The sequence below is a fragment of the Schistocerca americana genome, chromosome 3 (genome assembly GCF_021461395.2).
Source record: "Schistocerca americana isolate TAMUIC-IGC-003095 chromosome 3, iqSchAmer2.1, whole genome shotgun sequence".
Taxonomy (NCBI): Eukaryota; Metazoa; Arthropoda; class Insecta; order Orthoptera; family Acrididae; genus Schistocerca; species Schistocerca americana.
Window position 1 is genome coordinate 647,523,207 of NC_060121.1, and position 14,762 is coordinate 647,537,968.

Below are 14,762 nucleotides of genomic sequence, written 5' to 3' on the forward strand. Positions count from 1 at the left end.
GGGACACGACAATAAAACATGGCGCACTGTTAATGCCTGACCACAAGGGCACTGCGGGGCTGGATCACCGGAGAGCAGGTAGCGGTGGATAAACCGGCAATGCCCAATACGCAACCTGGTCAGAAGGACCTCCTCGCGCCGAGATGGTCGGGAGGATGTTGTCCAAGCAGTTGGGAGCGGTTTTACTGCCCGGAGCTTGTTTCCTGGGAGGGATGACCAAGCATCCCACCACGACACAAGCCTCTTACATACATCCCCACGAACGTCAGATGACGGGACACAATGGGAGGCTGGCCGAGGCAGGAGGACTGCAGCCTTGGCTGCAGCATCCGCAGCCTCATTCCCAGGCACTTCTACATGTCCGGGAACCCACAGAAAGCTGACAGAACCACCATTATCAGCGAAAGAATGGAGGGACTGCTGTATCCGTTGAATCAAGGGATGGACCGGATAGGGAGCTCCAAGGCTCTTAAGAGCACTGAGTGAGTCAGAGCAGAGTACATACGATGAATGGCGGTGGCGGCGGGCATACTGAACGGCCTGATGGAGAGCAAAAAGCTCGGCCGTAAAGCTGGAACATTGGTCGAGGAGCCGGTACTGAAAGGTGGCGGCCCCGACGACAAAGGCACAGCCGACACCATCGTCAGTTTTGGAGCCATCGGTGTAAATAAAGGTGTGACCGGCAAGTCGAGCATGAAGTTCGACAAACCGTGAGCAATACACTGCAGCCGGAGTACCCTCCTTCGGGAGTGAGCTGAGGTCGAGATAAATAGGAACCGGAGCCTGGAGCCAAGGTGGTGTCGGGCTCTCACCCTCTCTGAAGGTGGTAGGGAGGGCAAAATCCAATTGTCGAAGCAGGCGACGGAAGCGGACTCCGGGGGGGCAGCAGGGCAGACACATACAACCCGTACTGACGGTCGAGAGAATCGGCGAAGAAGGACTCGTAAGAGGGGTGGTCGGGCATAGACAACAGACGGCAGGCATACCGACACAGCAGTACGTCGCGCCGGTAGGTCAATGGTAACTCGGCAGCTTCAGCAGAAAGACTCTCCACAGGACTAGTGTAGAAGGCTCCGGTCGCAAGATGTATCCCCCGATGGTGGATGGAGTTGAGCCGGCGTAAGAGGGACGGCCGAGCGGACGAGTAGACGAAGCTCCCATAATCCAGCTTCGATCGGACTATGGACCGATACAAGCGAAGCAGGACAGTGCGATCCGCTCCCCAAGATGAACCGCTAAGAACTCTGAGGACATTAAGGTAACGTGTACAACGGGCTGCCAAATAAGAGACATGTGGAGACCAACACAGTTTCCTGTCCAACGTGAGCCCTAGAAACTTAGTTGTGTCCACGAATGGGAGAACAACAGGACAGAGATGTAAGGATGGCGGAAGGAACGCTTTATATCGCCAAAAGTTGATACAAACTGTCTTCTCTTCAGAGAACCGGAAGCCATTTGCCACGCTCCATGAGTAGAGGCTGTCTAGACAACGCTGAAGGCAGCGCTCCAGGAGGCATGTTCTCTGGGCACTGCAGTAGATCGCGAAGTCATCGACAAAGAGAGAGCCTGAGACATTAGGTGGAATGCAATCCATAATTGGATTGATCGCGATGGCAAAAAGGGCTACGCTCAAGACGGAGCCCTGAGGTACTCCGTTCTCCTGGAGGAAGACGTCGGACAATACGGAACCCACACGTACCCTAAACTTTCGATCCGTTAAAAAGGAATCAATAAAAAGGGGCAGGCGACCGCGTAGGCCCCACCTGTGCATAGTGCGGAGGATACCTCCTCTCCAACACGTATCATAAGCCTTCTCCAAGTCGAAGAACACGGCTACCGTTTGGCACCTTCGCAAAAAGTTGTTCATGATGAATGTCGACAAGGTCACAAGGTGGTCAACAGCTGAGCGGCGGTGACGAAAGCCGCATTGGACATTAGTAAGTAGTCGTCGAGATTCAAGAATCCAGACTAACCGAGCATTAACCATGCACTCCATCACCTTACAGACACAGCTTGTAAGAGAAATGGGGCGGTAACTAGAAGGAAGGTGTCTATCCTTCCGGGTTTGGGTATAGGAACAACAACGGCGTCACGCCAACGCATGGGAACTTGACCTTCAGTCCAGACGCGATTGTAGGTACGAAGAAGGAAGCTTTTGCCCGCCGGAGAAAGGTGTGCCAGCATCTGAACGTGAATGGCATCTGGCCCCGGAGCAGAGGACCGGGACAGTACAAGCGCACGTTCGAGTTCCCGCATAGTAAAGGGGGCATTATAAGTTTCCAGATTCAGCGAGTGGAAGGAAGGTCGCCGAGCCTCTTCTGCCTCTTTCCTGGGAAGGAAGGAAGGAAGGATGGTAATGGGCAGAGCTTGAAACCTCCGCGAAAAAGCGGCCAAAGGTGTTGGAGACAGCCACAGGATCAACAAGGACCTCATTACCTGAGGTCAGGCCAGGTACCGAGGAGTGGGCCTTAATGCCCGACAGCCGGTGCAGGCTACCCCAAACGACGGAAGAGGGAGTAAAACTGTTAAAGGAGCTGGTGAAAGAGGCCCAACAAGCTTTTTTGCTGTCTTTGATGACTCTACGGCATTGCGCTCGGAGTCGTTTGTATTCTATACAATTCGCCAACGTAGGATGGCGGCGAAAGGTGCGTAAAGCACGTCGTCGAGCACGAATAGCGTCCCTACAAGCCTCGTTCCACCAGGGGACGGAAACGCGACGTGAAGAAGAAGTAGTATGAGGAATGGAACGTTCGGCAGCATTGATGATAACAGCCGTGAGGTATTCGACCTGACTGTCACAACTGGGAAAATCGTGGTCCGGAAAGGTCGCCAGGGAGGAGTACAGTCCCCAGTCAGCTTTCAGTATGTTCCAGCTCGAAGGACGTGGGGATGGGGTGTGGTGCAGGAGACGAACGACACAGGGGAAGTGGTCGCTCGAATAGGTGTCAGAAAGGACATACCACTCGAACCGACGGGCAAGAGTGGTAGAACAGATCGAGAGGTCCAAGTGGGAGTAGGTATGAGTAGAGTCCGAAAGGAAAGTCGGGGTGCCGGTATTGAGGCAGACAAGATTGAGATGGTTGAAGACATCCACCAAGAGTGAGCCTCTTGGACAGGACGCAGGAGAGCCCCAAAGGGGATGATGGGCATTGAAGTCGCCAAACAATAAAAATGGCGGGGGAAGCTGAACGATCAGGTGCATCATGTCAGCCCGACTAACAGCAGATGATGGTGGAGTGTAGATGGTACAAACTGAAAAAGTAAAAGCAGAAAGAGTAATGCGGACAGCTATTGCTTGGAGTGGGGTGGTCAATGGGATGGGATGGTAATAAACATCGTCCCGAACGAGCAACATGACCCCACCATGAGCTGGGATACCGTCCACAGTGGTGAGGTCATACCGCTCCAAGGTATAGTGGGTAAAGGCAATACGGTCAGTCGGGCGTAACTTGGTTTCCTGGAGACCAAGGACGAGCGGACAGTGCAGGCGGAGGAGCAGTTGTAATTCCTCCCCATTAGATCGAATACCTCTTATGTTCCAATGAAACAACGCCATCGCTAGTCAAAAGGTTGGGGGAACGAGACGGGGGAAGAGCTGGTCACCTCGACGGCCGCGGAGGGCCAGGTTGCGAGGGAACTACGCTACAACCGACGGGAGGCGGATCCGGTTCCATCGACTCGTCACCAGCTGCGGCCGCTGTCCCTGGTTGTGTAGGACGGGCCGCATCATTTGCCGACGAAAGGCCGGTGGAGCGCCTGGCAGCAGAGCGTCCCGGGGAAACTGAGGACGGCCGGGAGCAGCGACTCACGGATGGAGCGTCAGACGAAACGCGCCGGGGTGGAGAGGGGGATAGAGACTTCTTCTTGGAGGCCTTCTTGGAAGGCTGAGGAGGCACAGGGATGGTGGGCTGGACCCGAAGAAGGTCCTCACGCGCGGGGTCCATTTTGGAACGCCGGACCTCGGAAGCTGGGGTCCGGAACGTTTCCCCGATGGACGCCTGAGAAGAGGATCGCTTCTCAGGTGGCGTGGGGGGAGGAGGAGGAGGAGGAGGAAGGGTGGCCCCTGGGGCAGAGGGGGTGGGGGCCACGGGGGAGGAGGATTTGGAAGGGAGGGATTTGGGAGGCGGAGGCAGAGCCCCCTGATGGGCGGAGGAGGCGGAGGGGGGACAGGATAGGGGGTGAGGATACCGCGTAAGGAGTGGACACAACTGAGGCAAACGAAGTGGTCAATGGCACGGGATGGAGGCGGTCGTACTTCTTCCGGGCCTCAGAATAAGAGAGCCGATCCAAAGTTTTGATTTCTTGTATCTTCTTCTCCTTCTGATATGCGGGGCAGTCTGAGGATCTAGGCGAGTGGACGCCAGGACAATTAACGCACCGAGGTGGTGGAGTGCACGTATGTTCCTCACAAAGAGGACGTCCACAATCGCCACAAAGGGGCTCAGCCTCACACCGTGATGACATGTGCCCAAAGTGCAAACACCTAAAACAGCGCATAGGAGGCGGGACGTAAGGTCGCACGTCACACCGGCAGCACATCACCTTTACCTTCTCCGGGAGAACGTCCCCCTCGAAGGCGAGGATAAAGGCCCCGGTGTCGATGCGACGGTCTTTGGGGCCGCGCTGGACCCGCCAGACGAAATGCACGCCTCGGCGCTCCAGGTTGGCCCTGAGCTCATCATCAGATTGTAGCAGGAGGTCACGATGAAAAATAACCCCCTGCGTCCTATTTAGTGCCAGATGTGGGACAATGGATACTGGGATGTCCCCTAGGCGGTCGCACGCCTGGAGCGCCGCCGACTGTGTGGCGGAGGTGGTCTTGATAAGGACGGACCCTGAACGCATCTTGCTGAGAGCCTCGATTTCCCCGAAGACGTCCTCAATGTGCTGAACAAAGAACATGGGCTTGGAGGTGGCGAACGTCCCCCCATCGGTTCGAGAACAGACCAAATAGCGGGGTAAGTACTTCGCCCCAAGCCGGCGGGCCTGTCCCTCCTCCCATGGAGTGGCCAAGGGGGAAAGGGCAGGAGAACCAGAACTAGAAACGGTACCTTTTCTTTTGAAAGACTCGGCCGCAGAGCGACCTGATACATGTTGACGTTTCATCTGCGAAACGTCCGCCCCGATACCACCCACTCCGACCAGGGGCTCTCCCCACGGGCGCCACCCAGCCGCAGCAAGGGCCACCTGGCAGGATGACCATTGCCGGAAGTCCTGATGCCCCAAGGAGACGGGCATCTACTCCTTGGCCGACGTGGGGAGGGTGCAGCTCAGGTATCGGCAGTACGATCCCTGTGTTGTCAGGAGGCTACAACCTAGAGGGTACATGACGACCCCACCACAACGGGCTGGCTACCGTGCTGGATTTCTGGTTCCATGGAAAGTCCATCATGATCGCTGGTGCAGATGGAGATGCACTATGGGCGTAACTTGGATAACCCATCAGGCGTTTAGGCCCAATTTGAGGAATAGTGGGTATGGTTACAACGCCGGTGCAATGCTGAGTGCCAAGGTCTTAGTGCACTTAGGACCAGTGGTACACCATGTAAGGTGTCCTTCCCCAAAAGGCTCGTACTTCTGTAGAATTTTGAAAAATGGAGGTCAAACCCCAAGGGGGACCATTACATGGAAGGCTGAAACGGTTGAAACTCCTTTGAGTCGCCTCTTACGACAGGCAGGAATACCTCGGGCCAATTCTTACCCCGGACCCGCAGGGGGGATGAATCTAGCATGCTGGGCGCTTCCTTCTGGGCTCAGCTTTGTTAGCAAGCTTGTTAGGGGGGGGTAGAAACCCTTATGAATGCTGGTTACAGTTGTTGTCACCCACGGGCAATGTCTTATGATAGTGGACACTTTGAGAGGTTTGGAGTACGACAATACCAAACAGCTCCATCTGCTTCTGTCGACAGTTCCACCAACAATAACTTAATTGGTTCCGGGTCGTCTGCCCTTGTTGCTCCCTTGCCCAGAAAGGAACAATTTCCATTATCGGGCCCCTGCAGTAGTTCCCAAGGATGTGAGCACGGAAGCAGAGGTCCGAGTGCAACCTCCACCCTCTTGGCCTTTGTCGCCCAAGGCATCACCGCCTATGCTACTGCATCCCAGCACATTGCCAGGTGCCCCACTTTTTTCCCCCTGCTGGCGGGCTTCTATGCCAGATCTCAATCTGTGCCACCTCTCCACCTTCCCCAGCACTGTTGGGATCACTCCTGACCCCATGTGCCCATTTCATGAGGGAGGGATATGGTATCCTGGCCTGGCATGTTTGAAGGCCTGCCAGACACTATGGAAATCAAAGACAGCCGACAGGCAGTGTGGCTGCCTCCACAGGTGCTCCTGTCACTGCTGCCTAGACACACCCACTAAGCAGACCTATCGGTGTCTGTGGCTTCCCTGTAAAGTAAGCAATGCAGCAGCTCCACAACAGTTGAGATTTTTCTGTGCTACAGCACTGACCTTGCTACACATTGTTGTCTTGGTTCTGAATTTGCTACATATTAGTTTTCGATCTTGGGTCACTCAATGAACGTCTTGTTCTGTCCGTTTCTGCTATCTGTCTCTGTCTCTCTCTCTCTCTCGTGCTACCCACCTGCAACTCTTTTGCATCTCACTGTCAAAGCTCTGAGCCAGTTGGCCAGCCTCTGCTGGTTCTATAGTCATTCCCAGTTTTGTCCGGTTCCAGTCACTATAAACACTGTGTCCTGTGTTACCTGTAAGTTTCATTATGGCTGACTTGTTAACTTTTTCAAGTCTGAGACAGTTAATATGTTCTATGAACCAGGTTTTAAAGTTTCTTCCCATTTGGCCAATATAGTATTTTTAGCAATGACCTCATGTAATAAAAGATTTCTGTTTGCTCAGTTTTTTTTCTTTTTTTTGTGAGATGTCATGAACCTCTCTCTCTTCCTCAAGTGGTTGTTGGTGGCAAAAGTGATTCTGATACCTGTGTTTTTAAACAGCTCGGCTATTATGTCTGAAATAAACTTGTAAATACAGTGTACTTATATACTCTGGTTTTAGCATGTTGTGTCTGATGGTCATGTCCTAAATAGGGTGTAGTTATATACTTGGGTTTTAGTATGTTATGGCTGATGGTCATGCCAGTTTGTTTGAGTTTGTTTTTTGTTATTTATTGTGGAAGCACCTCTACTTCATATTCATGACAGCCATTGTTATGTGTATTTTCTGTGTGTTATTTCTGTCTCAGGCAGCAGCATTAAGCACAAATTTCTGTGCTCTGCTTACAAAGGGTCTGAATGTAGTTTGTTCATATGAGTTGGGATGTGTGGAGGATTTATTAATGAGTGTCAGTGTCTGCTGGCTTTCTGTGCACATTGATGTTAAGGGTCTGGTTTCTATTAGTTATTGTCATGTCTGAGAAATTTATTTTGTTAACCTTGTGATATTCTATGGTGGAGTTGGTGTTTTATGTAAGTTATTGGAGCTACTTAACGAAGTTTGTATTTCCTTTTCAGTTCCATTATCTACCACAAATGAGGCATCTGTATGCTGTAGTGCACAATTTTCTGGGTGTTGTCTTTGTTGTTCAGAAGTTTATTCTAAAGGTGATTAATGAATATTTATGTGGACTGCACCTCATTTCTGTATTGCAACCTTTCTGCCTCTTCCTCCACACTGTCACCCAGAGTTTCCTCAATCCTCCTTTCCTATCGTCACCATTCTCCCACTATGACTGACAAAACCCCTCACCCTAGACAACCTAAAGTGGCAGTACATTGAAGTCCACAAGGACATTGTAGCCTCACTGTGAACAGCTGAATGCACTTCTAGATATCATCAGTCACCTTCAAGCTGCTGCCTCGGAGTGTACCGTAGATGGTACCGTGGGGGGGTGGGGGTGGGGAATATACAGCAACCACAGGTGACTCCAGTATATAAGAAGGGCAAAAGAACAGACCCGTAAAATTCCATAAGTTCGGTTTCCTGCAGAATCCTTGAACATATTCTCAGTTGGAATATAATAAACTTTTATGAGACTGAGAAGCTTATGTCCACAAATCAGCATGGTTTTAGAAAGCATTGCTCGTATGAAACTCAGCTTGCCCTTTTCTCGCATGATGTACTGTGAACGATGGATAATGGGCAAGCGTCAGATTCCACATTTCCAGATTTCTGGAAAGCATTTGACACGGTGCCCCATTGCAGGCTGTTAACAAAAATATGAGCATACGGAATAAGTTCACAGATACGCAAGTGGATCGAAGACTTCTTAAGTAATAGAACCCAGTATATTGTCTTCGGCGGCGAATGTTCATCAGAGACAAGGGTATCATCAGGAAGCATGAACGAACTGCTGATATTCTCTATGTACATAAATGATTTGGCAGACAGGATGGGCAGTAATCTGCAGTTGTCTGCTGATCATGTCGTGTATGGTAAGATGTCGATGTTGAGTGACTGTAGGAAGATACAAGATGACTTAGGCAAAATTTCCAGTACATACGATGAATAGCAGCCAGCACTAAATATGCAAAATTTAAGTTAATGCGTACAAGTATGAAGAACAAACCTGTAATGTTCGGATACAGTATTACTAGTGTCCTGCTTGACACAGTTAAGCCACTGAAATATCTGGGTTAATGTTGCTAAGAGTTGTGAAATGGAACAAGCATGTTAGAACTGTCATAGGAAAGGTAGACTTCAGTTTATTGGGAGAATTTTAGGAAAGAGTGGTTCACCTGTAAAGGAGACTGCATATAGAACTCTGGTGCGACCTTTTATTGAGTACTGCTAGAGTCTTTGAGATCTGTACCAGGTCGGATCAAAGGAAGATACTGAAGCAATTCAGAGGCAGGCTGCTAGATTTGTTACCGGTAGGTGCCTTTTGACTACTCAGTACCTCATCTACCCAGTGAATTGTTACTTTTCTCCTTCAATTGTGTTTATTGCACTGTGGCTTCCCATAACCAGAGATATTACGTTTAATGAAAGGAGTAAATATCAACATGCAGAAAACGAAGCAGGCAAAAGGGAACATACATATCTAAAGAAAGCGGCAGCAGACAGTGTGACAGAGCATACCGTATTTACTCGAATCGAAGCCGCACTCGAATCTAAGCCGCACCTGAAAAATGAGACTGGAAATAAAGGGAAAAAAAATTTCCCAAATCTAAGCCGCACCTGAAATTTGAGACTCGAAATTCAAGGGGAGAGAAAAGTTTTACGCCGCACCTCCAAATCGAAACAAAGTTGGTCCATTGCAATGTGAGACACAATTTAGGTCGAATGAATGACGATACACCTACAGTAGTTTGGTTCGAGTCGTAAGCTTAGCAGTTAAGCTTTACCAGGTAGCCATTGCTATGCGTCAGACGCTCCATCCATATTTATACGGGTACCCTTTCTTTTTCACGTGCTTCATCTGGTTTGAATCAATTGCTTATTTTGCTTTGATCTGATAAGTGCTGTTCTCTTTGTTATAGGTGTTTACGTCACTCTAAGCTGAAAAATGCATTACTGTACTGTGTCATGCATTGTTTGTCGCATTCTGATAGTGCATGTTTACGGCTTGTCGGCGCTCGCAGCATGGCTTGCTTTTGTGCGCGCTACTGTCGCTTCCAATTAAAAAAAAAAAACAAAGAAAGAGAGGAATCGTCTCATTAACGAAACAATGGCAAGAGAATGCTATTTGTTATTACTTACACTGCTGCTTTCTTTGATAATGATCAACAAGAACCAAATAATAGACTGTGTATGATAGAACATGTTCTGAATGAGAGTTAGGCAAAAATTTTTCTCCGTTTGAAAATCTTTGTGGCCGCTTCTTTAGTACATCAAATTCTGCACAGAAATTAGAGTCATCTTAGATTTAAAAATCTAGTCAGTTGCTGTGCTTCATTTCTGACTGTATCACTACTAGGCATAAGAATAATACGAATATAAACATGACACGATACGTATATTCTTCCGCGTTTGCTGCTGTCTCACTCTAGTTTCGTAGTTTATTAGGCAGACAGGATTTAAATGAGAAAGCAGCAAACACGAAAGAATACATGGCAAAATGTTTATATTTGTATTATTTTTATGGTGAAGAGAATACTGTATGTGATTCACTTTTCATCAGGTTCTTATTGGCAACCATCACTTCTCACAGGTAGGAAAAAATTCAGAACGTAGAGTTGGCCATATTGACAAACATCCCAAACAGTCTTGCCAGTCGGATTTTCATAGTACATTGTAATTCTGCTACATTCGAAGATGAACAATACGGAATTTATATTTACTTCGTTGGATAATGTATGAGAATGCAGTGGTCGAAACTCGGGGCGGAGAAAAAAAGCTCGTCTTCCACTTTTTTTTTTTTAAATTTATTTACTGACGCCGAGGTTTTGGCGCCAGTATTTATCTTTGTGCCTACAAAGCATGCCTGTGTAGCGCTACATATATTCGACGGCAGAAATTCCGCTTGCTTTGCACTCGATTCTAAGCCGCAGGCGGTTTTTTGGATTAAAAAAACCGGAAAAAAAGTGCTGCTTAGATTCAAGTAAATACGGTAGGAAGACCTTAGTCAAAACAAGGCTCCTGAATTAAGAGGACATTTCTTCAGAATAATTATAATCCTTTGGAGAGCTACTCACGGCAAAACTACTGCACCTGGTACGTATTATATTGCATGAGACAGGCGAAATACACTCAGATTTCAAGAAGAAAGTAATAATCCCAGTACCAAAGAGGGCAAGTACCGAAGAGGGCAAGTGCTGAAAGGTATGGATATTACACAGCAATCAGTTTAGCACATAAATGGTTGCAAATTACTAACATGAATTATCTACATAAGAATGGAACGACCGAAAGAAGCCAAAACGAGGGAAAATTCCGGATGAATGTCAAAATGTGTGGAGTAGTACTTACTATATGACTTGTCTTAGAAGACAGACAGAAGAAAGAAAAACCTAAGCTTATGGCATCTGCTGGCCTAGAAAAACCTTTTGATTGTGTTGGAAATTCAGAATTATCAGATATAAAATATGCAGAGCAAAAGATTATCTACAACTTGTACAGAAACCAGAGTACAATCATAATAGCTGAAGGTTGTAGTCTTAACAGTTGAAGGACACAAAAGGGAGGCTGTAAATGAGAAGGGAGTGAGACAGGCTTGTAGTCTAGTGCCCCCCCCCCCCCCCCCCCACTCTTTAATTTAATGTGTGAGTAGGACTCATGCACCGAGTACTTCATACACACTTAACTATGTATACAGACGATTCATCCATTCCGCAAATCAAGGATATTGATCATTATCAACACTGATACTGTCAAGATATTGGTCCTAGGGATTCCAAGACTTTCGAAAATGTTTTAATTTCACATTTGAAGTCAGATAATAAATGACAAAAGAAATATTTTTTCGTGTGAAGTAATTACAAATTAACAATTTCGTAATTTTCGCTTTACTTCTACACAAAACCTTGCTTCTCGCCAAATTTAATAATTCTACATCAATGGAAAGTACCCTATAAGTTTTGCTGAGTTTTGATTATTAAAATATGTGACATAAATGGCTGTATCTTTTGACTGAATTGACTTAGTAGTAAAAATTTTATACTGTCAAGGGACCACAGACCTTAATACATGACATAAATTTGAATATGACATAAATTTGAATTTAATATATCAACCCATGACTCAGAAAAAGGGTTCTTAACAGTTGGATGGACAGACAGACAGAAGGACGGTCAACAAAGCAATCCTATAAGGTTTCCGTTTTTACAGACTGAGGCACGGAACACTAAAAAGGAATTAAAGTCAAGAGAAGAAATAAAGCTTTATGTTTTGATAATGACACATAATTCTGCCAGACTATTATGAGACTTACTATCAGCTGAATGGAATGAGTACTGTCTTAAAAAGTTGTGTGAGTAACATCAATTACAGTGAAATAAAACTTAAATCTGGGTATTCTGAGGGAATTTAATTAGGAAATCATACTAACATACCATCGTTTGACCATCGCATAGACTCACATACGGAGAACACAGTAATAAGCACCCTGGTGCAGAGAAACAACTGAAAGCAGGGAAGTCTCCAGGACAGAATGGAATCCAAATTCGGTTTTCAAAAGAGTACTCTACAGCATGGACCCCTTACTTAGCTTGCATTTATCGTGAATCTCTCTGCCATTGCCAAGTCCCAAGTGACTGTAAAAAAGTGCTGGTGACTCCTGTTTATGAGGAAGGTGAAAGAATGGATCTGCAAAATTACAGACCAAAATCCTTAACATCAATCTGCTGAATTCACTGACATATTCTCAGTTCAAATACAATAAATTTCCTTGAGAAAGAAAAGCTTCTGTCTGCAAATCGGCATGGTTTCAGAAAGGACACTCGTGTGAAACTCTGCTTGCCCGTTTCTCACGTGATAACCTGTGAACCACTCATGAGGACAACAGGCAAATTCCATACTCCTAGACTTCCGAAAAGCATTTGATGCAGTGCCCCACTGAAGACTTAACCAAGGTACAAGCATACAGAATAGGTTCTGAGATTTGAGAGTGGCTAGAACCCAGTATATTGTCCTCGACGGTGAGTGTTCATCAGAGACAAGGGTATCATCAAGAGTGTCCCAGGGAAGTGTGATAGGACCACTGTTATTCTCTATATACATAAATGACCTAAAGGACATGGTGAGCAGCAGTCTTCAGCTGTTTCCTGACGATGCTGCAGAATATAGGAAGGTGGTGTCATTGAGTGACTATAGGGAGAAACAAGATGACTTAGACAAAATTTCTTGTTGATGTGATGAAAATATATAAAAATGCACTTTAATGCAAATGAGTAGGAAAAACAAACCTATAATGTTTCAATACAGCATTAGTAGCATGACGCTCGACAGAGTCATGAAGGTTAAATATCCAGGATGCAAAGTGATATGAAATTGAACAAGTGAGTAGGTTTATTGGTGAGAAGGTTTATTGGGAGAATTTTAGGAAAGCATTTTTCACCTGCTCAAGTGTTTCGGTTCCCACCAGGTCAGACTGAAGGAAGCCTTCAAAGCAATTCGGAGGCAGCATGCAAGTTTTGTTACCGACAGGCTCGAGCAACACACAAGTTTTACGGAGATGCTTCAGGAACTAAAAAGGGAATCACTGGTGCGAAGGTAAGATTCTTTTTGAGGAATACTACTGAGAAAATTTGGTGAACTGACATTTGAAGCTGACTGCAGAACGATTCTATTGCCATCAATGTACATTTCTCGTAAGGGCCACGAAGACAAAACAAGTGAAATTAGGGCTCATATGAAGGCATTCAGACAGTCATTTCTCCCCCTCTCTATTTGAAAATGGAACAGGAAAGGAAATGAGTGGTGGCCGCCGCTACGCAGTGTACAGCGGCTATCGGAGAATGTACATGTACATCCACATACAAATGAGTTACTAATTGTAGTATATGAGTTTTGCTATTAGAGCAGCAAATTAGCTAATAATGGCCCAAGTAAAGACGATGTAAGGCACAGACCAGCATTTTTGAAGAAGGGACATTTGTTAACATTGTGTAAAAAATTGTGTTAGGAAATCATTTTTTGAAATATGTCTCATGTGCAGTCTTATACAGAAATGAAACACGGACAATAAAGAGTACCGGCAAGAAGAGAATAGCTTTTGAAAGGCGGTGATAATGAAGAATGCTGAAGATTATACAGGTACACTGAATAAATAATGAGATTCTGAATCAAATAAGGGAGAAATGTTTATGGCACAATTTGAATAGGAGGTGGTACAGGTTGATACGACAGATCCTGAAACATCAAGGAATGCTGAGCTTGATGCCGGAAAGGGTGCAGGTGAACTGTAAAGAGATATCTAGGCCTGTCTATCATACGCAGAGTCAAGTGGCTGTACGTTGCAGTAGTTACACAGAGATGGTAAGGCTTGCATGGGATAGATTAGTGTGGAGAGCTGAATCAAACAAGTCTTAAGACACTGATAAAATGTTCTTCCTGGGTAGTTACTTTGTTACTGACAGATGACACTTCAACTCTCCATAATTTGGTGGTGTTCTATATCTAAGTGAATTTACACTTTCATTAAATCTAGAGTGTACCTATTTTGTTAAGGAGTATCTAACTGTCCTTCATAATTGTTTTTATTTTTTAACAGCTTCCAAAAGTGCTTAAACACCACTTTTAAAACTGCCAGAAGGCTACCATCAATGAATAAGAAAACAAGTATTAAGACCATGCCAGTCTTTTTTGTGCACTACTATGAAAACTATACTCCTCATCTTTCTAAATTGTTTCTGTTAAGAGAGAAATAAATTATAGTGATACAAAGCATATTGCAGGTCTTATGAAAAACTACATGAAATACGTTACCAACTATATGTATTTTGGTAAAATAACCCTATTCTTTCTTTTATATTAAGATGTTAAAAGAGGTTCATGACACTTGTATAACAACAAAAATCAATTGGTGTGTAGTTTACTGCACCAACTAAGAATTAGGTACTTACCTATCAGCTGCTAACGATTCTTGGTAAGCTGCATCCTGCTCCATTTTAACACGTTCCCTAGCTGCTCGGTCTTCTTCCTCCTTCACATCTATTCGCTGTTGCTCAGTAAATACCTCTACAGCTTGAACTAAACTTGTAAGTAGTTCATTTACTCCAATATTGCCTGTAAGTAGAGCATTCAATATATATATATACACACATACAAATATCAATACATACAGATGTTACCAGTTTGGAAAATATGTCATTTTTCACAAGATATGGACAGTTTAGTGATATTTGTCATTCGATACTTAT

At 45.9% G+C, this 14,762-nt stretch overlaps 1 protein-coding gene across 1 annotated transcript in view; it reads right to left on the reverse strand.

The window, feature by feature from the left end:
- LOC124605519 (FAS-associated factor 1) overlaps nucleotides 1-14,762 on the reverse strand; it is a 152,363-nt gene that overhangs the window by 39,413 nt on the left and 98,188 nt on the right. Inside the window, exon 10 of the mRNA XM_047137262.1 lies at nucleotides 14,466-14,628. Within this exon, the coding sequence (XP_046993218.1) occupies nucleotides 14,466-14,628 (163 nt within the window). The remainder of the gene's footprint in view (nucleotides 1-14,465; nucleotides 14,629-14,762) is intronic.